The following is a 22,282-nucleotide window of genomic DNA, read 5'->3' on the forward strand; positions in this document are numbered from 1 at the left end:
ACACTTTCTTTTCTTCTCGGCCTCTGCTCCGGCCTGGAAGGCTCGGGGCTGCGGTCGGAGCCAGACTGCGGCGGTGGGGCTGAGCCGAGCCAGCCGGGCCGGGCTGCCTGCCTCCTCAGCGCCCAGCCATCTTGGGCTCCTGCGGTGGCGACGGCCGGGGGGTCCGGGTGCGCGCGCTCGAGGGTCCTGCAGCTTTCTCTCTTTTTCTTTTGGTGAGATTCCCCCCACACACACCCCAAGGGGAGGGCTGGTAGCCTCCAGCAAATTAGGAGAGAGAGAAGAGAAAATGCCAAGTCCTGATTTCTCTCCACCTCTGCTCCACCCACCCCGGTCCTTTCCAAAAAATAAAAAAAGATTAGAATTGGAAGAAGTCGGCAGAAAGACGAGTGCCCGCGGCCCCCGGCTGCTGCCCAGGCGACGCGTCCGGGGCGGGCCCGCGCCCTACGCTCCGTCCGTGAGTCTGTTTGTCCGCCCGCAGCTTTTCAAGTGAGGGGAGGGCACTCCGGGCAGGGTCTCCGCAGTGGCCGTCGCTTCAGAGCTTTATCCTCAGATCAAAAAAGAAAAAAAAAAAAGGAAGAAACCATCCCCCCCCAACTCGAACACTCATCACAGCCACCTTCAGCCATCTTGCGCGTATTATTATTATTTTAGGAATAATCTGTTTAATAAAAATAGCTGCGTCTCTAGCCCCTTTCCCCGCATCCTGAGATCCCCGCCCCCTTTTAATAATAATCTCGATAATAAAAATGATCGGCGGGCCGGGCAGTCCGCGGCTGCCTTTTCCTGCCTTGGCTCGCTCGGGCTCCGGCTCTCCTCCCCCAGGAAGAGGTGGGGGGGCTCGCCGCTGGGGCTGGGGGTGCGTCCCTGCGGCCCGCCTGTCGGCCCTGCAGCCTGCGCGGGGAGAGAAGGGCGCCCTCGCCACTGCCGCGAGCGGAGCGGAGGGGGAGGGGCCACGGCCCGCGGGACCGACTGGAGGGGAACACGGGGGTCTTCGGTCCCCCGCCGCGGCCTCCGACATCGGAGTCCGCAGCCGCCCAGTGTACAATGGGTTCCGAGCAGAGTGTGGCCGGCAAGGTGGGGACGTGGGAGGGCAGGGGACTGCGGTGAGTCGGACTACCGGACAGCGGCGGATAGAGGACAGGGTGGGGGCTGGGGGGGCTACTTGTCCCTACATCAAGGCCGGTCCCGCTACTCGGGAAGGGGGCGGGGAGACACTGAGGGGGGAGGTGAGGAGAAAGCAGCAGGCGGCGCCTTTAATCAGCACCCGCTGGTTCAGCCCACCCGGCACTGGCGGAATAAACCCGCGAGGGGTTGGGGAAAGGGCGGGGCGTGTTTTCCGGAAGTGCTGTTACAGCTGCCGAAGCGCCTGGCCCCTCCCCTTTTCCCTGTCTGGAATTGGGGCTGTTCCGGAGGCTGCTTAAGCTATTGGTCCCCACGGTGAGGCCCCCGCCTTTTAAGGGCGTGGCAACTCCGCGAGCCTCACGTGACTGTACTAACTTTGGTACGTTAAACATTCACGGTTGGAGTGGAGGGGATTTCTACGTTTTTTCTTTTTTTTTTTGTGGTACTGGGGCTTGAACTTAGGGCCTACACTTTGAGCCACTCCATCAGCCCTTTTGTTTGTAATAGGTGTTTCCGAGACAGGGTCTCGCGAAATATTTGCCCGGGCTGGCTTCGAACTGCGATCCTACGTATCTCTGCCTCCTGAGTCGCTAGTATTCCAGGCGTGAGCCGTCGGCGCCCGACCTTCCACGCTTCTTAAACGCGCGATGATGCCGCTTATTTCTTCTAGGCCTCTTCACTCTTATTTCTTTTTACTTGAGAGGAAAAGGAAAATTTGTCAATCAGTCCCGTAGAACTGAGCAGGGAATTACAACTGTAGGGCAATGTCCTTGATACTTTTCCCCATATCCCTGACGCTTAAAATTACATAGATAAGTAGTATTATCCCTCTTTTATTGACAATGAAACTGAGGCTTAAAGATCTGGAGTAACCTCCCGAGGTCAATTGGTCAGTCAATAAATAGACCGTAAAACAAAAGATGTAATGTGTCGGGCATTTTTGTAAACCTTTGGGATTACCTTACATATGTACTTTTTTTTTTTGCCAGTCGCTCTGAGAATGAGCCCCGTGTGGTTGGTGCGCTTGGAGAGGCACTGCCTGCGTAAGTAGTATGACTGACGGATGACGCCCCGCCACATGCCGCTCGACCATATGTACGTTTTTTAAAAATTTAAATATATGTAGGAGGCCAGGCACCGGTGGCTCATGCCTGTAATCCTAGCTACTTGGGAGGCTGAGATTGGGAGGATTGCATTTCAAAGCCAGCCGGGGACAGATGGTTCCTGAGACCCCCCCATCTCCAAAACAGCCGGAACAAAAATGGACTGAAAATGTGGCTAAAGCGGTAGAGCACTGAGTTCAAATCCCAGTCCCACCCATCCCCAAATATATATATGTGTATATATATATATATATATATATATATATATATATATATATGTATATATGTATGTATATATTAATCTAAGAGTAAAAGGCACAAAGACTTTCTGGAGCAGTGACATCTGAGCTCAGACCTGAATGCTGTTAGGAGTCAGACAAGAGGACAATCTGGGGTGGAGTGCTCCCATCTGAAGGAAAAACAAATACAAAAGCAATAAAGAAACATGTTCCAGGGCAGAAGGAAGGCAGTGTGGGAGGGAGAAATACAGGTAGGGGCCAAAGCACATAGGGCATTCTGGTCACGGTAAGGAGTTTGGACTTTAAGCTGGTTGTGAGCAACTGTCAGATTTGGTATATATTTTAGAAGTAGAACCAACAGAACATACTGTTAGACTAGATATGGGGTACTGAGGAATCCACGCAATAACATTAGGGGAGTAGGAATGAGATCAAGATGTATTTATCACTACATATTCTTCTGAACTTTGAGACAGGTTTTGTTTTTTTTTAAACAGGCTCTCACTGTGGTTCACTTTGGTTCATTATGACCTTTGGTTCTCTGATCCCTCACATGAGCCATGTGCTGGACAAATAAATTCATAAATGCATGCATGTCTGAATGAACAAACAAGGAAAAAATGGTTTCCAAGCCAGGTATAGTTTGGAGCAGTTGGAGGGTCCTTCCCTGGCCCTACCATTGACCTTCAAGATAATCTAATGGATTCTTCTCATTTTTCTTAAACACTCATCTTGTAAGACATCATACTCTTCTGGTTTTCTTCCTATCTTCTAACTTCTCAATGCAACAATTTTCAGCTCAGTACTGTTGACAGTTCTGAGTCCTTTTCTCCATCCTCTTCTCACTAATTCACACCTCTCCCTAGGGCATCTTCTTTACTCCTGAGCCTTTAGGACTGCTTGGAAGCTGAGCACTCCACAGTCAGCATCTTGACTACACCCTCTCTCCTGGTTACAAGTTCATATAGCTCTCCACACAGATTTCTCCCAGGCACCTTGAGTTCCAGGTGTTAGATACTGTATTTCTCATTCTTTTCCCGTTCCAGCCTGTTCCTTCTCCTACATTTTCCATCTCCATCAGTGGACCCATCAGCCACTCAGTTATTACCCAGCCAAGGATCAGGAAGACAACCTAGACATTTCTCTGCCCCTCACCCCCCTGATCCATTCAGTCAGCATCAGTTCTTGTAGCTATACCCTTCTTCTGAATATCATTCAGATTACCCAGAAGTATACTAGTTGCTCACGTGACATCTTTACTTGGAGGTCCAACAAGCACCTTCAACTTAACGTGTCCAAAATTATTTATTTCTGCTCTCTCCTAAACCTGTTCCTGCTGCAACCTTCAGCTTCTCAGTGAGCATAGCCTACCATTCAGAAAATCTAGACTACTTTTTTTGTTTTTATTTTTTTGCAGGACTGGGGATTGCATGCTAGGCTAGCACTCTACCATTGAGCCACACAACCCCCACCCCCCACCCCCCCTGCCCTTGACTACCTCTTAACATCTCCACTTCTTCATCATAATGTTTTGTGTGAATTATTTCACTGAGTCCTAACTGGTTTCCTTGCTTCTGCCTTTATCTCCTACAGTCAATTCCCAACATAGCAGCAGACTTCTCTTTTTAAAATACAAGTCAGCAGCCAGGTGCGGTGATATGCATGTGTAGTCCCAGCTACTCAGGAAGCTGAGGCAGAAGGATCACTTAAGCCCCCAACTTGGAGAGCAGCCTGCGCATGGTCTCCAAGACCCCATGTCAAAAGTAAATAAATACTTAAAAGTCAGACTGTGAAACTCCTGTGCTCAAAATCTTCTGAGGGCTTCCCATAATAAAAGTAATTTTGGGGCTGGTGGAGTTGCTCACATGGTAGAGTGCCTGCTAACAAGCATGAGTCCATGACTTCAATCCCCAGTACTACCAATAGTAATGACAATGATACTAGTAATAGTAGTAATAATAATGTCAGAGTTTTATAATTGCCTATAAGGCCCACATAACCTGACCTGTGTGACTCTCTGGCCTTACCCACTATTATTCTTCTTCCTTCATTCATCTCTAGCTGCTTGGCTTCCCTATTGTTCCTCAAACACACTTGGCCTGTCCTCTTCTAGTCTTTCTAGCTGCTCTTCACTTTGCCCAGCCCATTTTTCCCCCAGATAACTCTGTGCTTGCACTTCTTCCTCTCCTTGACATCCTTTGTTCAGATGTCACCTATGCAGTCAGCCCTCTTTGACCTATTTTAAAATTTGCCCCTCCCTCAAGTTCTCCCTTTCACTCTTCTGATTCTTCTCCATGTATATATTCTGTCTTTAAAAATTATTGTTCTCTCCCATCACTAAAGTGTAAAATCTGTGAAAGGAGGGATTTTCTTTTTTTTTTTTTTAGTACTGGGGTTTTTTAGTACTGAACTCAGGGCCTTACACATGCTAGGCAGGTACTCTACCACTTGAGCTACAGCTCCAGCCCTTTTTTGTGATATTTTTTTTCTAGATAGGGTCTCTTGAATTATTTGCTTGGGGCTGGCTTTGAACCTCAGTCCTCCTGATCTCTGCCTCCTGAATTGCTAGGATTACAGGTGAGTCACTGATACCAAGCATGAGGGATTTTCTTTAATGCTGTATTCTTGGTACCTGCAATGGGACTTAGCACAGTAGATGATCAACAAGTATTTGTGGAAACAATGAATGAATCCCATTTTCTCTGTCCCCACTGCTTTGACCTACTCTTGTCTTGACTGCTCACCCTGCCCCCACTTTCTGCCTTTCAAAACATTCTCCATCCACCAAAGGCACAATGCACCATCCTAAAATTAGAGCTTGATCCCCTAAACCACATACTCCTGGCAGTGTCAAGTCCTTACTGCCCCAAAAGAGTTTTGCTGTTCCATCTCGAGAACTTTCGAAAGTAAAACCCTTCTTCTTTTGCTCAACCCATAGACCTTCTTCAGGTTTTGGCTTAGATCTCACTTCTTTCAGGAAGCACCCTCCCCCTCATCCTCTCTAATGGGATTTGAACTGAAGGCAGCTGCTCTACCACTTCAGCCATGTACCCAACTCTTTCTGCTTTACTTATTTTAGTATAACTTTTTTTTTTTTTTTTTGGCCTGGAGCTAGCCTCAGACTACAATAATCCTCTTATTTTCACCTCCATGGTAGCTGGGATTACAGGTACGTACTACCACAACCAGCGTATTGTTAAGATGTGGCCTGGCTCACTTTTTGCTCAGGCTGGTCTTGAACTGCTATCCCCTGATTTCTACCTCCTGAGTAACTGGGATTACAGTTGTGAGCCACTGTGCCTGGCCTCAGGAAATCTTTTTAAGTGTCCCCCCACTCCACTGCCCTCCCCACAGTGGGCTAGAAACCTGAAAGCATGAAGAATAGAGTCAGACATCTCATGTATGTTATCTCATATAACCCTTGCAAAAACTCTATGAGGCAAGGATCCTTTGCAGTTGAAGAAACTGAGGCATAGGTTAAGCTGTCTGGTCACACTGATATAAGTGGTGGAACTGGAGGTAGGACAAAAAACAGTTACTGCCTTCCTCTTTCATGGTTCCTCCTTGTTAGTATCCGTGTCCTTGTCCATTGTTCCCACTGAACTATGTGCTCCTACATGCAGGCAGGGTCTGTGTTCATCTCCTGGTATCTAAGAGTCGTGGCACACATTTGCTGAAAGAACAGCAGTGTTTTCCAGTTTTTACCATTCCCACAGTGTTATGGAGGCTCAAAAATACATAGCTGGACTTCCTGTCTTGTACAGATTGCCACCCAGCAGCTCCATTCTCCATGCCCTAAAGGCTCTCATGAAACTGAGATGGGGTGTGCCAAACTGGATAAACAAGGAGACTGGTCCACCTTCTGGCTCTAATAAGGCCGCTACACTCATTACAACCCTGTCACAAATCCCCTCAGAGTCTCCTTTGTACATGTTACTCAGATATGTTCACACTAACTGTAACACCCACCAGCAATCAACTCTGCCTCTTCCCCATTCTGCCTACCTGAGCTCTCTCCCAAAGACTTCAGAGGACTGGGTCATTCCCATAGTGTCCCCAGAAGAGCCTGGCCTTCCCAGACTACATCCTGGCATACCCCTTCAGGTTGGGAACACATCTTTCGCTTTTGCCCAGCAAATCACTCCCTCACCCCATCCTGGCCTGCCCACCCCTCTCTCTCTGCATCTGCAGCTGCCTCAGTGCCTGGCAGGCTAGACCGGGTAACTTCCAGCTTGCATTCTTCTTCTAGTTGGTCCAGTTTGACAATTGCTCATGTTCCTCAGCCCCTGTGGCCCTGGAGCTATGGCCTCCTCCCAGGGTCCCAGTCCCCCCAGAGGAGGCAGAGCAGACACCTGGGGGAATCACTGGCCTTTTTGCAGAAGACATTAAATATCACCTGGCAGATGGAATGAGGTCTCTGCTCTAGAGACCTGGTCTAGACCCAGGAGCCCTTCTCTTTCCAGAAACAAATCCAGTCCAGTACTGTCTCCCAGAACCACCTGCATTTTCCATATTCTGCATTTTCTGGGGCAAGGACTTCATCCTAACTCTTGAGTCTTTCTAGGCCAGAGTCAGATAAAGATGATGATAAGTACCCCCCAATCTCCAGGGAGCAAGAGGAGGGGCATAGCCTGGACCACCCTGGGATTGTTAGCCTGGCTCTTGCTTGCTCCCTTGTTCTGGATAGCAGAGGGACTGAGGGGCCAATGGTCCAGGTGCCAGTCCTTTGTCAAGAGTTTAGGAAGAGGTCCCAGGGAAAGGAGAGATTCTGACCTCCTCCTAGGGTAGGTCCCCAGGTTGCTGGGTCTTATAGAGGATGGGGAGAACTAAGAACCGCCACATGGGAGCTGACACCTCCTTTCCCTGCCTTGTGATGTCCTAGGACCTCTACTACCAACCCTGTAAGGATTCCTTGGGTGCTGCCACTCCCTCCTGAGGACCAGGCTATGCCACTTGCCAGGACAAAAAAGTAGGCCTAGCAGAAAGGGAAACAGTATGTGAGGGCTCCTGGTGGTCCCCAGTTCTAGAAATCCCGTGTGCGTGTGAATGCCACCCTGCCTGCATCAAGGTTCCAGGCTGTTGCTTCCTCAGCTCTCTAGCTTTGGAATTTGTTTTATTGCACGGGGCGCTGAAGAAGCAGGAGCTGCTGAGCAATCAGGGAAGGAAGGTACTCCTGCCTTTGCCTCTTCACCCAGGCCAGGCCCAGGGGAGTTGCTAGAAGGGAAGGCTGGCCTGTGTCATCCTGTGGATCCTCTGGTTCTGAGATGCCCCTTCTCCCAGATTCCGAGCCCTTCCCACAGGCTCTGGATTAGGAGGTTGAATTTAGATGCCTGGTAAGGAGAGTGGCTGGCTGAGAGGAGGAAGAAGGACTGCTAAAGTAGAGGTGATGAAGTTCCACCTTCCTCATTTTGGGCCCCTCTTCCTAAGGAGAGAGGTAGGTGGAAGAGGAATGAAAAGTGGCAGACTATACCCCACTGACTTTAGAAGAATCAAGACCTAGAAGGGAGGGCTGGAGATGTACAAGCTCAGTGGTAGAGCACTTGCCTAGCATGAGTGAGGTACTGGTTTCAATTCATAGCACTGAAAAACAAACAAACAAAACCCACACAACCCTGAGGGAAACTGTTCCTGAAGTCATTTCTGCATAACTTGAGTGTCACCCAGCTGCATGACTGCATGACCCTATACACTGGCACGCTGTACTCCCAGCAACACTCTTCAAGGCCTCCCCATCCTGCTTCTAAGTGGCTTCCAGGGTTGTAGTCTTCCTGTTCTCTTACTCCAGGAAACTAGAAAGGAGCACACAATCCAGGCACTTCTGCAAATACGTTTAATGCACTTAGATTACACAGAGGAAGAAGGGGCAAAAAGAAACGACATCTAAGTGAGTCACTCAAAAATTCTTACAAAAATCCCGAGCTGGCTGCAGCCCCAGGAACCAAGTCCTCACTGACATTAAAAACTAATACAAAACTTTACAAAAGTCTGCTCATTGCATCTTTCAGGTACTTGTACAAAAGGGCTCCTGACTTGTAACAGAGACCCAGGCAGCTCACCTGGTACTTGGTCTTGGAAACCAGAGAGGGAATTAAAAAAATACAGGTCAGGGAATTCTGTCTGCCACATAGGAGCACCAACCTTCAGGTTTCCTCCCTGCTCTCAACTCAATCTCAAAACCTAGTCCCAAGACCTGGAGTCTGGTTTTTAGAATGTTCTAGCCCTTTTAGATTCTTCCCATGGCCTCCCCAGTCCCTGTCCCAGAGCCTTGCCTTTTGGAAGAAAAAGAGGCACCAGCTTCTCTGCCAGGCTCAAGATCCTGCAGAAATCTCCCTACCCCTCAGAGTAGCAGCTAATATCACAGCCTCTTAAGCCCACACTGGATCTGGGCAGTTACAGAAGTCTGCTTTAGATAACAGGCCCACAGCAAAGGGGGAACCCCTGCTCAGAAGCTCTAGCATTAGGGCCTGGAGCAGTGGGGTAGGACCGGGCAAACCTTGAGGAAGGAAACATCCGTTACCTCCCCCTGTAAGAAGGTGAGGGCTCTTATGGAGCTACAGGGAGGGAAAGGGGTCCGTTTACTGAGCACCCACCATGTGGCAGAAGCAGTGCTGGACCTGTTACAAGGCCAGCTTCACTTGATCCTCAGTCAGTCTCCTCTCATCATTCAGCAGCCTAATGGAAAGTCCCTCTTCTGAGAAACTTCTCGAAGAAACCAGAGTTCAAGGGCAAGGCAGCCTGGTTAGAGATGGCTGAGGCCCTGCCACCCCTCCTGGAGCCACTGCACTATGGGTAAATCATGGGAGCCTGGTCCAAGCAGGATCTAGGATGTTCATGAGGTTTCTGACAAGGTGGGGGACAGGAAGGGGCCCCAGGCTTGTTGGGTTAATCACCTTAGAGCTTACCTGCTCCTCCTGTTGTCCCAGTTCCCCAAGAACCACGCCATCAAGCAGGTGGTGCCACCCATAAGCCTGAGAAGTCCCTGCAGGCCTGGGGAGTTGTTGACCAGATGTTTGACATACTAATGACAAAGCTTACCTCAGAATACACACCAGGCAAACCAGGCAGATGGAGGCAGGGCAAGATGCAGCACGGAGCCCTCTGGCAAGTCCCCAGGAAGGGAGAATCTGGGGAGACCAGGGCCAGGATGGCAAGGAATAAAGGCAAACTGATGGCACCTCTCTGTCCATGGAAAGTGAGAAGATGAGCTTCAAAGGCAGGGCAATGTGGTGGGTGAAGACCCATATGATAGATAACATTCTCAGGGCAGCATGTCCATTGGTACAGTATCAGATCCAGAGGGGCTTGTATGTTGGCTGGTGGGGGTCTGCAACTAGTCTCTCTCAAATGCTCCAGGCAGAACTGCCTTGCAGCACTGAGGGTAGCCCTGGGATGTGCAGAAGGGGCCAGGCCTAGTGGCCACTTGGAGGTCCAACTCCTGTTCTCTGGAGAGCCTGTTCCTTGTCAGTGCTCTCAAGTTCCTTGAAGGCAGTGGATCTTTGACTAGATCTCTCATCAGAAGGATCCTGCGCCTCATGGGCTCCCAGAACACCCCTGATGGTGCTGTGTGAGCAGGTTGTAGAGGCAGATGGGGAGAGGAAGGAGCTGTGTATAGTCCCTGACAGATAAAAAGACTTTGCTTTGGAGAGATCTTATTCTACCCTATCCTTCTTATTCCAGGAATAAGAGAGATAGGAAAGGGGCTTGCTAATTCTAGGTGAGGAGAGGGAAATACCTCAACAGGAACCCCAAAACTGTGGGCCAGAGACAGTTTGGCGTCTGGAAGGCAGAATGTGAGATCTACATTACTGGGAGTGAAGGACTAAGAATTAGAAACAGCCAAGATGCAGGAAAAGAGACAGGACAAGGATGAAAGATGAGAAAAGAATGAATGGAGGGAGGATGCAGGGCAGCAGAGAGCAGTTTCAGCCAAATTGAAGTAAAAGATGTTGAGAGGTTTGTTTTTCAGATCTTAATAAGCCAGCATTCGCAGCCTGGGTGCTGGGAAGCCCAGGAGACAAGGAAAGGGACAGGATGGCCAGAGAGCTGGAGACCCAGGCAGGGACGGTCATCAAGGCAGTGGGCCTCACCCTCTCCTTGGGAGGCCTGGTTATGTAGGAAAAAACTGGAAGATGAAACTGGGGCCACTAAATCCTTGAGTCTCTAAAAGTCCCTTGGAGCTTGTAGGTTTCAGCACGCTTGGTAAACAGCCTCACCTGCCTTCTCCCTGGCCCCAGTTAAACCAGGCTCAAGGCTGCACACAGTGTGTCTCATTCTTCCCTTGCCCCAGGCTCCTCTGGCCCATCTGGGAAGAAAAGCCCATGTGGAGCCGGCTCCTCCAGGGCCTGGGACTGGCAGGCAGCGCTGGGCACCTTCTGGCATATGTGTAGGAGGAGGCAGAGCCCCATCATCTGGGAATAAAGTTCTGTTTAAAAAACATTATATACATGGCTTCTGGACATCTTTGCTGAGTGATAAAATACCATCCGGTTTCTACAAAATAAAATAAGAAGAAAACGAAACACCATCAGAGTAACTGTTCCATGGTGGGAGCAGCCTGACTGACTAGCAAAGGCTTGTGGGATTGAGCTGGACAGCGCACCCTCATGTGTGCTCTGCATCAGGCTGCGTGGCAGGGGTATGTGAGGATAAGGCGTGGCTCTACCCAGGGACATATCAAGGGTCCAGAGTCAAATCTTAAGCCAGAACCTGTGGTGGCAGCAGGTGGGGAAAAGTTTGCATGTGCTCGCTCACTGGCCCAGTGGGATAAGGGCCTGGTCGCATGGGCTTGGCCAGCTAGGGGACGAGGCCCTTGAGCTGGAGGTGAGGTAGGGCCTATGGCCCATGCTCGGCATCCCATTGGGCTGTGGGTGTGGCGGCTGCACAGTCATCCTCACACTTGTCCTTTTATTTGTGGGAATGTCCCTTTATGCGGTTGTTACACCAGAAGTCACTGGGAAGCAGCTGGTCTCCCCTTGGCCCCTGCAGGGCCCAGCTCAGGCTAGTGCAGTGGACTGTCGAACACCACGTCAGGGAGGATGGAGACTTTGAGCTTCTTTTCAGGCCAGCTGTACTCTTTGGGAAGTTTGAACTGTGGAAGGAGTAAGCACAAATCCAGAACACATGTGGTTAGCAGACTCCACTGCCTTCTTCCAAGAAAGAGAGTGTTGAGAGAGGCAGGACACTCACTCAGGCCCTGTCTCTGGGATGCTGGGGGCAAGACAGGCCACTAGATGCCTGGCTTCACTTTCAAATGCTGGACCCAGGTGGGCAGCTGAGGTCAAGCTGCTGGAGTTTTCTCCCCTTTCTTTCCCTTTGCCCTGTCAATAACTAACCAGGTTAGAGGAGGCATGTTTTCTAGTTCTTTCTTGACTGTGCTGACCTCCCCCATGCTCACTTCCTTGGTTCTGCCTCCAGCCACAAGCATGTAAGGAATCTGTTCTCAGAGGCCCTGGGGCTGGAGAATGGGGAGCTGGGGCAGAGTGTGGATGCTACAGGGAAGTGGCTTGAGGTTTGTCGTTGTCATGGCCCCTTTCCAAAGCTGGTGTGGGAAGGACTCGGGAACCTGTCCTCCATAGCCTTTGCCAAAGAGTACAAAGGAAAGAAGGCTCTAGTTCAGTTCCAAAGTCAGACCCACACTTATGGGCTTGGTGGGAGAATAGAAGGACGAGTGTGATTTGGGACTAGTGCATCCTAGAAGATGCAAGTCCCACTGAGCCCTTCATATTCTCATCTGCTTCCCAGAGTTCCTTTCTCAGAGTGGTCCCAAGGTGGCTGAGGAGAGCCCAAGGCCTTCCACCCCAGGAACTACTGATGAGTTTCCAGTTTTGTTTTCCCCATTCACCTGGAGGCTTCTGGAAAGGAGATGACATCTCACTCCCTCTGCATATATCTTGGCACACAGCTAGTGCTCATTAAATGCTCACTGAGTTGGATTAATGATAGAGCTTAGAAGCAGTGTCTGTCTTTTATAACTCCCACTGTCCCATGCCTAGGACACAAGTTAGGGCCAGGGTGAATAAGCAAAGAACAGTGTTTCCAGCCTGCCTGGAGCTGGGCTAGAGATGGACCAGTAAGACACTTCCTGGCAGGCTTGCTCTGCCCTCCCTCTGATGGGGGACTGTCCATGCCAGGACAAAGCAGAGTGTGAGGCAGGCTGTGGAGATAGCCTCTGGATAGAAAAGCAAAAAAAAAAAAAAAAAAAAAAAGTCATTTTTAGTGACCTACTTTCCTAAGATCCCCTTGGCTCCTGTCCCTCTTGCCTGGACTGCCACCCCTCAGCACCCAAGCTCAAAGCAGCACCTTGGCACCATGCCATTCCAGTGTACAAGGCCTGTCCAGAAGCACTTCTGGTCAGCTGGCTCTGGTCTGACTGAGTTGGGAGCTGAGCCTCAGAGAGCAGTGATTTGTGGGGGTGACCGGCTGGTACAGATTAGGTGCTTGATGACTTTGGAATGTATAAATGAATTAATTTATCAAGCTGCAACCCAAGGGGCAGAGGAGACACTGCCCTCTTAGGGTGACTGGCTCTGAGGAGTTCCTATTTACCCAGACACCTAGCCAGGCCAGCCCACCCTGAGCACTCCTCAGCCTTGTAAACATCAGAGGCCTCTGTGACCCTGGGTGCCCTGGGAGCCCTGGGAACTGGAAGCTCCTGCATGGCTCTCTTCTGGCTTGAAAGCCTGGCCCATGGGAGGCAAAGGAGCACACTTCCCGGCAGACAGGGCAAGGAAAGGGTCTGTTTCTGCTACAGGGCAGGGGAGGGCCCAAAAGAGCTCTCCAGAGGCCTGGGCAGCTTGCTAATGTTCCACTAACCCATCTAGCATTGAGGCCAGAAAGGCTCAGATCCCCGCTGGGGTGCTGGTTAGTGGGAGGCAGGGGGAGGGGAAGGGACTTTCCAGGATGAGGTAAGTCCCTGCAAATGAGGATGCCAAGAATAAGGAAGAAAAACAAAGGGGATTATGAACTCCATTTCTGTACCCCAGAGAAGAAGCCAAGGAGAGGCACAACTCCACCTGGCCTGCCAGCTCCTCAGGCTCTGAGATATCCTGAAGAGGCGATCTAAGAGGGGAGAGCTTATGCCTGGAGAAGGGAAGGAAGGGGGGCTCCTGGGTCAGCCTCTGGGCCAGAGGCTAGAGCAGGAGTCTCGCTGCCCACCAGAACTCCCCAGTGGAATGTTCTCTGGCAGCAGACATGGGCTTTCTGTTAAGAACCTGCCAGGGAGCAGCAGGGGCTGGGGAGAACGTGTACTAGCCTAAAGGCTCTGGCTGCCTCTTCAATGAAATTCTCAAAGCTGGCAATTCAGACAATTAGCTGGGTGTCCTCACAAGGACAGAGGTGAGGCAGGGGATGGTGATGTTTTGTGGAAAGAGAAGAGAAATGAAGTTATTTAACATTCCCAGAGGCTCTTCGCCCTGTCTATCCCTGTACCTCAGAGACCAGCCCACAGAATGCAGACACACATATGCAAGTGCACATGCTTGCAGGCACATGCTATGGGAGACTGGCCCTGCTGTGAGAGAGAAATCAAGCAGTCTTACTTCCTCTGGAGAAGTCAGATCTTCTAAGTCCTCCAACATTTTCTCTACAAACTCTTCAGTCAACAGAATCTGGGAAGAAAGCATAAGGCAGGCTTTTATTTTAAAAAAATGTACTGGTCTTTTTTGTCAAATGCCACGCTATGGATCTTTCTTCTGGCCATGGAGTAGAGATGAGCCCACTGATCAGTTCTAGGGAGTCAGAGGGGAGCACTTGAGGCCTATCCCTGACCCCCCAAAATCCCCATTCCTCCCAGAAGGAAGGAAGGAGGTCAGAGGACAGTGGGGAAGGGTGGTGAGGACATTTGGAGGGAGGATGGTACTGGAGCCAGAAGGGAGATGGAAGTTGGTAAGAAAAACTACTCTCTTTTGGCTGTTTAGGTCTCCTGGCATTTTGCAGAGCAGTAGAAGGGGAGCAGAAAAGCTAAGAAGAGCTGTTGCCAGTGTCTTCCTGGCCTGATCAGGTGATCAGGTTCACATGTTCCTACCACTTCCCCTCAACTTGGTAGGACAAAAGGAATTTGTCTGGCTTTGGAATACAAGCCCTGTCTAGAATCTGGAAATGCCCTAGAAGGAAGGTATATCCAAGAGTGTCTGAGCTGGAGTTTGGAGATTGTGGACTATCTTTTGTCACTTTACAAATGGGAATGGGACTCTCAACTTCTCTTTCCACCTTCAGTATCCAGGCTAGCTGCTAAGCCCTGGCCTGCTGGCCCCAGTCAGCCACTGAGTTCTTCAAGCCTTCTGAGATTCTTCTTCTCCAGCTTCCCACCTAGTGGCTCTACTTGATGCCTATTACCTCATGCTTTTGTGGTACTGGGGTATGAACTTGAGCTTGCTAGGCAGGCACTCTAAAATTTGGGCCACGTTACCGGCCCCATCACCACCTCACGCTTTGATGTTCAAGACAGTCTGGCCTTACTCTTTGGCTGATACAACAACCCTTATCCCCTAAATAAATTTTCTCAGCCAGTGGGAATATTCACAGGTAAAAAGGGCCTCTAATGTCAGGCCTTCCTCAGCCTGATGGGCCACTTTTTCCAACCCATTGCTCTGGTCAGGCTGCTGCGCTGAGTCAGGCTGAGCATGTCTGTCCTCTGCTAGATGCTATCCCCTCCTCTCCCTCTTCCCTGTTCTTGTCTACAGGGCATCCCCCTGGCTGTGTCTCTACCTGCCTCTCTAATAGACCCTGAGCAGCCTGGGCAAGGCATAAAGGAAGGACGGCAATGGGGTGAAGGCCAAGGCAGGGCGCTCTGCTGAGGGAAACGCTCCCTGTGAGTAGGCTGGGAATCAAGAATTTGAGAAAATATCTATCAGGTTTCGCCTGGGAGTTGTGTACTCTGATAAAAACAAGTTTCCACACTGAGATAAAGAGAGGTAGCAGAGAAAAGGAGAACAAGGAGGGTCACTAGGGACCTCATGGATGGACCCAAAAGAAGCTGATGGATAAATAAGACAAGTATCCCCCACTGAGCACTGGTCTCATGCCTGTAATCCTAGCTACTCGGGAGGTAGAGATCAGGAGGATCCTGGTTCAAAGTCAGCCAGCCCTGGGGCAAATAGTTTGCAAGGCCCTATCTCGAAAATACCCATCACAAAAAAAGGCTGGTGGAGTGACTCAAATGGTAGAGTGCCAACATAGCAAGTATGAAGCCCTGAGTTCAAACCTTGGTACTGCCAAAAAAAAAGAACCCCCAAGTAAGAAGAAAAACCACCATCATACCAGGTACTATGCTGACTGCTCAGCCTCCTTACAGATGAGGAAAATGAGTCACAGATAGGTGTCATAGCCCATGCCTAGTGGAGCTGAGACAAGACCACATCCCAGTCGTGTCTGGGTCTGAAACTTAAGTGTCTAAAACACTGCTTCTGAATCCTGAATTCAGGTCCAAGACATTTTATTCATGCATTCGTTCTTCTGAGGACAGGCATAAAGGCAGCCCATTTCCCAACCAGCTAGCAGCTTCCTTGGCTGACAGGACCCTCCTTCCCAGTACAGAAGTCCACAGTCAGGAACAAACTGCTGTGACCACTGCCCCATGCCTCCTCAAGAAAGTTTTTGTTCTAGGAGCTCAAGCCTTAAGTGGGGCCAGGGACACAGCTTAGAGTAAGAAAGAGGATAAAGCCAGCTTGGACCAGGAGACTGTAATTAGAAGCACCTCTGCTAATTCTTCCTCCAGGCTCCCCTCACACCCCACTACTGGGAGTTCACTCTTCACAGATTGCAGCTATACCCAGTCACACTAGGCTGACCCTCCCTACTGGGGGGGGTGCTTAAACCCTACTCCTCCTACTCTTAGACCCCACCCCAAGGGTTACCCCCCCCCATCCTGAGTTTCTCCACCAGTTATCACCAGTCTGCTTGAGTAGTATAAAAGTAGTATAAAAGTCACATTCATATTTTTGTTATTTCCAGGGCTTGTTGCCATCTTTGCAAATGCTAGCACAAACACAAGCATACCTCAAATTTAGTTATATTACAATAGCTCCATTTCCACAAATAATCTGGAGGGAGGGACTTTCTGCTAGAGTGGTTAAATAGGTCTGGGACTACAACTAATGCTGGGGATGAGATTGCGAGGGCAGGGGGATGGAGGAGGGTAGTTTACACGGATGGTGGCCACCCAGTGAGATTCCAAACGGAATTGTTTTTTAACAAGAGGAAAGGTAATGCCACCAACACTGAGTTTGGTCCTAAACTAGTTTCTCTGACAAAGGTCTGGAATTGGTGCTGGGAAAGGGTGGGTTATAGAGGTTTTTAGCATAGCTACCACCAAGTGCAGTACCATCTGTGTATGGACTCATTTTATACTCAGTTGGGGGAAAGGAGGGCAAGACCCAAACAAACTCTCTTCCATTTTCATTTTTGGTGATTTGCTGGTTTCTGCTGGAAACCTCAGATTATTTAAGAAGAATTAAAGGGGAAAAATAACACACAAGATATGCATGATATTAAGGGTGACATTCTCTGCAAAGAAACACGACAGACTGTCATAGCTCTAGTCACCTAATTTAATTTCCTTTGGGAGTTAAACCTTAGAAGCTTGGATTGAACAAACAGGCCCTGTTCTTTGTATATTTCAGAGCTGGAGCTGAGAATGTTAACAGATCTTGTCAACAGGACACTGAAGATAGACAGCTATGATGGAGCAGCTTCTGGGAGCTCTCACGAGGAACAGACTTGCTGTTGTGATGCTACTGTGGGAAAGCCTGTGCAGGTCTGGGGCTTGGAGCTCCTGAAGCTCAATGGGTCCCCATGGAGCTGCCTGGCTCTGCCACAAATAATGGGAATGGCTAGGATGGTGAAAGTGATAATGGCCAATTGCAGGAGCAGTGCCTGCCCCTTGAGCAGACACTGCTAGGTGCTTGATTTGCATCATTCCATTGAATCCTCTGACCATCTAGCAAGGGAAGTGACTTTTGTCCTCACTTTGCAGATGAGTGGGTGCTAAGAGGGAGAGGAGACAGTTTTCCTGACTTCAGAACAATGCCTGACCAGATGGTGATGGAGGATGTTCTTTTTTGGGGAAGGCACCCCCAACTCTAGAAGCCTGGATTCTCAGGGCTGACTCTCTCCTCTGACGGGGAAGGTTTTCATCAATAGCCTGGAAAACCAGCAATCCCAACCCCAGTCAGCCATACGTCTCCTGGCCACCTGCCACCTGCTTAGTTCAACAGGGCTAGAACTCCCAGTGTCATACGTAGCTGCTTAAACAACAACAAAAAAACCCAAACAAACAAGAAACAGGCTGATCAACTGGAAAGAAAGGCAAAACTATGCCCCAAGATGTTTCCAAGTGGAGCTAATGGGTCAAACATCTAGACCAGCCTGGTGAGTCCATATATTTTAGCAGTTCCTCTAGGCTGGAGGTGTGGCTCAAGCAGAAGATTGCCTGCCTAGCAAGCTGGAAGCCCTGAGTTCAAACTCCAGTACCTTAAAACAAACAAACAAAAGAACCCCACACAACTCCTCTAGCCCAGAATACAGTAGAAATAATAGTGACAATATAATTGAACTCTTTTATATTTGCATAAAACACTTAAATTCTAGTGAGAAAGGAAAGATGCCCCAACCAATCTGGGTAGCACACTCCCCCTGTGAGGCTTTTGAAATATGGAAATGCTAGGTTTCCTGACCTTTAGAATCAGAATATCCAGGGCAAGGCCAAATCATTTGCATTTTTAAAAGGCACCCCAGGAGGGCTAGGGGCAGGGCTCAAGAGGCAGAGTGCCTGACTAGCAAGCTTCGGGCCCTAAGTTCAAACCCCAGTATCACCAACTCCTGCCCCCGAAAATCATGAGATCATGGTGGGGGGATGTGTTGGGAAACAGAAGCAGAGGGAAAAGGGGTTTGGGCAAAGAATGAACCGCCTATCTAACTATCTAACTGGCTAAGTTGTGTGTGTGTGTGTGTGTGTGTGTGTGTGTGTGTGTGTGTGTGTATGTATGGGGGGGGCACTGCCCCCATTTGGGTACAGGCAGAGCTTGGAATCTAGGCCAGCAATTTACTCCAGTGCACTCACACTAGGTGCCATAGAACAGCCTGGCTGGTTGGTGGTGAGGGATTGCAAACAACCTCTCAATTCTCCAGATCCAGCAAGTTCTAGAAAGGAACCTGAAAAGTGATCTTTTGTCAGTGGCTGCCATGGGCAGGCCTGGCTGTGCTGTAGGCAGGGGCCCAGATGCTGAAGATCTGATGCTATTCAAACGTCTGTGGTCAATGATATTTCTGCATGGCTGACAATGCCCACTCCTTCCCCTTGGTGGGACAATCTACACTTTGTCCAGGGCCTTGTTTATGCTCATGTTGACACGTTGTTCTTGCTTCCCAACAAGTTTGGCTTTCTTTTTCCTCCCTTTCCTTCTCTCAGGGAAGGAAATGTGTTGTTTACAATGGCAGGGCCTGCCAAGGAGCTGTGCTGGCACCCATGATGGCAGTGGAGGAGGCAGGGATGAGCAAACTTTCCTGTCTGCTGTGACCCTTCCCCACACCCAGAACAGACAAAAGCCAGAAAACAGCCGGAAGACAAGGCCACACACACTCCCACTGCTGGGAGGGGCAAAGGCATGTGCTTGAGGGCAGTGGGAGCACAGGGAGGCCTCTAGGAGGCCCCACTCATTCATTTCCTGTTCTCTGTAGGTGGTAAGAAGTTGGCTTTGGTGGTCAGAAACAGGCTGTTGGCTGCTGGGGACACATTGGGCAGTATAGTCCTCTCTCGTAAGAAAGGATATCTTCTCCAGAACACCCCTAGACAATAAGGTCTCTAGGTCAGTCCAAGCAAAGGTCCAGGTCCAGCAGTGGAAGGAAAAACAGGAGATTAAAAGGGAGCTGCCTAGGGACTGGGCTGGGGATTCCCAAATTGTATTCTACACAGCAACTAGAGAATGCACGGCCTTGTCCCTGGGGCTGGGGAGAGCTCAGCTGAGCCCACTTGAACAGCTGCTGTGTCTTCTCTCCCAAGCTAGGGGCCTCCCATCAGTGAGCTAGGGAGTGGCTGGGACTAGGGGCGCCACCTGGGTGAGCTGTCAGACACCACACAGCTGAGAAAGCATTGCAGGGCCTAAAAAAACATTCTCATATTTGGTGATGTGACCTCTTTGTGACCTCTGGGATTGAGACTTCTCTCCTTCAGATAGCCTGGCTGTGGACCAGCTCTGCTCAGAAGACTGACAGCCTGATGTGAACAGGCCAAGGGAGAGGCTTGCTAAAACTACTGGAATAAGGGGATTCTATGGGAAGGGGCAGGAGAGAACTTTGGCAGGCCTTCCCCCAGGATCTGAAGACCCTCTTGCAAAGCTCCAGACTTGGCTGCAGGCTTTGCAACCTCAATAAGGGTGACACAGCAAATGTAGGGTAGATGGAGTCAGAAGTCTTCTCCAGAAGAAGAGGGACGTACTGGAGTAGACTCCTGCCTTTGTAGCAACTGCACCCATCCACTCTTCAGTGCACCAGCACCCTGTATTCCCTGGACTGAGGTGACAAAAAGTGGGTGCTGGCCCAGGAAAAGGTGGGTGTGGGGCTTGTCTAGGGCCACTCCACAAGCTCCAGAAAGGGATTCAGATTCCCTAGCCTTCTGCCTTTTCCTCTCAGCTCTCCTTTGTCACTATTCTCCATGCAGGGTGTCTTTACCTTGCCTTTTCCCCAAGAGATAACAGGCCTGGGCTAGTAGCCAGAACCAGGTGCCAAGGTTGGGAGTGAGGGCTTCCAAGGTTGCAGAAGGCTGAGGCAAGAAAGTCAGACCCACTCCCCCTACTTCGGCTGCAACTCACAGGGAGAGTTCAAACAGCAACCAAAAGAACACAAGTCCAGGTCACTCCATGTCCCGTATCTGCAGCATTCAGCTCCTTCCTGTTTGTCTGCCCCCAAAGTCCTGGGCACACAAGGCCCAAGGAGACACCTGGAAAGCTGGCAGTGAGTGAGAGATGAAGCAGGGAGCAAGGACCAGCCTCTTTGTGTTGGGCTCTCCTTCTCTAGGGGCCTGGGGCCCTTCTTGGCATAGTGGAGTGGGCGTTACCTGTGATTGTAAGTCTAACCCCAGGTCTCCAAACTCCTGGGGAGACAGTCAGCCCCAGAGGGAGACCTAGAGGCTGACAAGTCATTACAAGTCCAGGTTCCCACAAGCTAGGGAGCTGCTTGTGACTACAGAGGCAAGACCCTAAAGGGGAAAGCAGCAAGCAGTCAGATGCAGAAAATGCTGACTGCTCTCAGAGGAAAGGAGGGCTGGTGTGGGTGTTGGCTCCACTGCTGAGAACCCAGCTGGCTAGGGTAGGGTAGGAGGGTTTCCCAGAGCTCCTTGCAAAGGGCCTGAGAAATTCCTCGGTGATGAAGGGTGCATGCCTGGGAAGTGGGGCCTCAGCCAGCCTTCCCAGGAGCTCTCCTGTGAGCTGGCCCGTGGTGGACCACACTAATGAGCCCATAACATAGGCCTTTGATTAAGCAGCTCCCAGCACAGCAACTTTATTGAAATATGCCGAGACTGAGACCGGTGGCTCGTTCCCACCACTTCCCGGTTCCCCAGGCAACAGCCCATGGGAGGGGATCAAGTGCTGGGAGTCAGCGGGTGCTGAGTGCCCCAGCTCACTTGAGGGCTGCCAGGGAGTTGAGGGGGTTGTGGCACTGAGAGTGGGAACACCAGCAGCCAGGGAATTGGGACTTGAGAATTGGGGTGGGGTCCAGAAGGCTTCCTTCCAGATGATTGAGGGCCACATGAAATCTGCTGAGTTCCCTGGGGGCTGAGGTTACTGGGCAGCTGGAAATGCTGAGCACCACATCCCTCAGGGAAGGAAGATGTTTGAAGACAGAACACAGTACTCCAAGGCAGGTTCAGAGTTGAGGATGTGAAACAAAAGTGAGTGGAATTTCTTCTTGAGTCTGGGGAGTCCCTACTTCCCCAAGAAAATGTGCTTCAACCATCAAAATACACACACACACACAAACACACACACACACACACTCTCTCTCTCTCTCTCTCTCTCTCTCTCTCTCTCACTCTATGAGGGCACTTCTACCAAGACCTGTCAGCATGATGTCATTTCTGGAATGATGACCTGTGAACTAGAAGGGACTGAGGTCTACAGACCCAACCTCCTGTTCTCAGCAGAGGCAGTGGTGGCAGCCTGGGATATGACTGTGGGCGGGGCAGGGCGTAGGGGGTTGGTGGGAGGCCCTTTCCACTTGTGCTGGGCTAATTTCAAATGTTACACTTCAGAGCTTTTGCTACAGTAACTACCAACACCACATGGACAGAAATCTAATGTTACCAAGTGGGACTTTTAAAATGTATTTATAACTTTATGGTTCAAAGTAATTTTGTTATGAAACAATGTAATAACAACAGTGGAAAGACTCAAGATAATTTATGAAACACAATATCCCTAAAGCACTAGCTTCCATGTCTACCTCATAGTCTGAGGAGTGTGGTTGGTGTCTTTTGTTTGCTGTTTGTTTTAATTAAGGGTTAGGATTTTGGTAGTGGGGTGGGAGGAAGGGGCTGGCCTGAAAGAGGAGGAGCTCTCTTCAAGGAGACACATACACAAAAAATATGCTCATATTAAGTGTATATATACTTTGCAGACCCCAAGACCGGTTAAAACCACAAAAACAGTGTAATTCTTTTCCTTTTTACTGTAAATCCATGTTCTCTACAACACACCACAAATAAGGCTTGGTCATCTTTTGGATTAGGGGTCAGATTTCTTTTTTTTTTTTTTCTCTTCCCATGTTGGGAATGGAATGGAACCCAGGGCCTCTACCACTGATCTATAGCCACAAGCCTCAGATTCC

General features: G+C 49.9%; 1 protein-coding gene and 1 long non-coding RNA gene across 4 annotated transcripts in view; one reads left to right on the forward strand and one right to left on the reverse strand.

Annotated features, from left to right (window-relative positions):
• Nucleotides 1–11: 11 nt before the first annotated feature.
• LOC141424753 (uncharacterized) lies at nt 12–21,469 on the forward strand. 2 transcript variants are annotated; one of them, XR_012449641.1, is made up of 3 exons: nt 12–454; nt 2,112–2,217; nt 17,083–21,469. It is a non-coding gene; the product is annotated as an uncharacterized lncRNA (long non-coding RNA). The 2 variants fall into 2 exon arrangements; XR_012449642.1 differs by having other exon boundaries at nt 2,112–2,165.
• Nucleotides 8,278–22,282, reverse strand: part of Sufu (SUFU negative regulator of hedgehog signaling) — a 100,591-nt gene continuing 86,586 nt past the window's right edge. For both annotated transcript variants that reach the window (XM_020171196.2, XM_020171195.2), the window contains exons 11-12: nt 14,002–14,070; nt 8,278–11,552 (exon numbers count right to left, since the gene is read on the reverse strand). In XM_020171196.2, the coding sequence (XP_020026785.1) occupies nt 11,463–11,552; nt 14,002–14,070 (159 nt within the window). In that variant the 3' untranslated portion in view covers nt 8,278–11,462. The remainder of the gene's footprint in view (nt 11,553–14,001; nt 14,071–22,282) is intronic.

The sequence above is a fragment of the Castor canadensis genome, chromosome 7 (assembly GCF_047511655.1).
Source record: "Castor canadensis chromosome 7, mCasCan1.hap1v2, whole genome shotgun sequence".
NCBI classification, from domain to species: domain Eukaryota; kingdom Metazoa; phylum Chordata; class Mammalia; order Rodentia; family Castoridae; genus Castor; species Castor canadensis.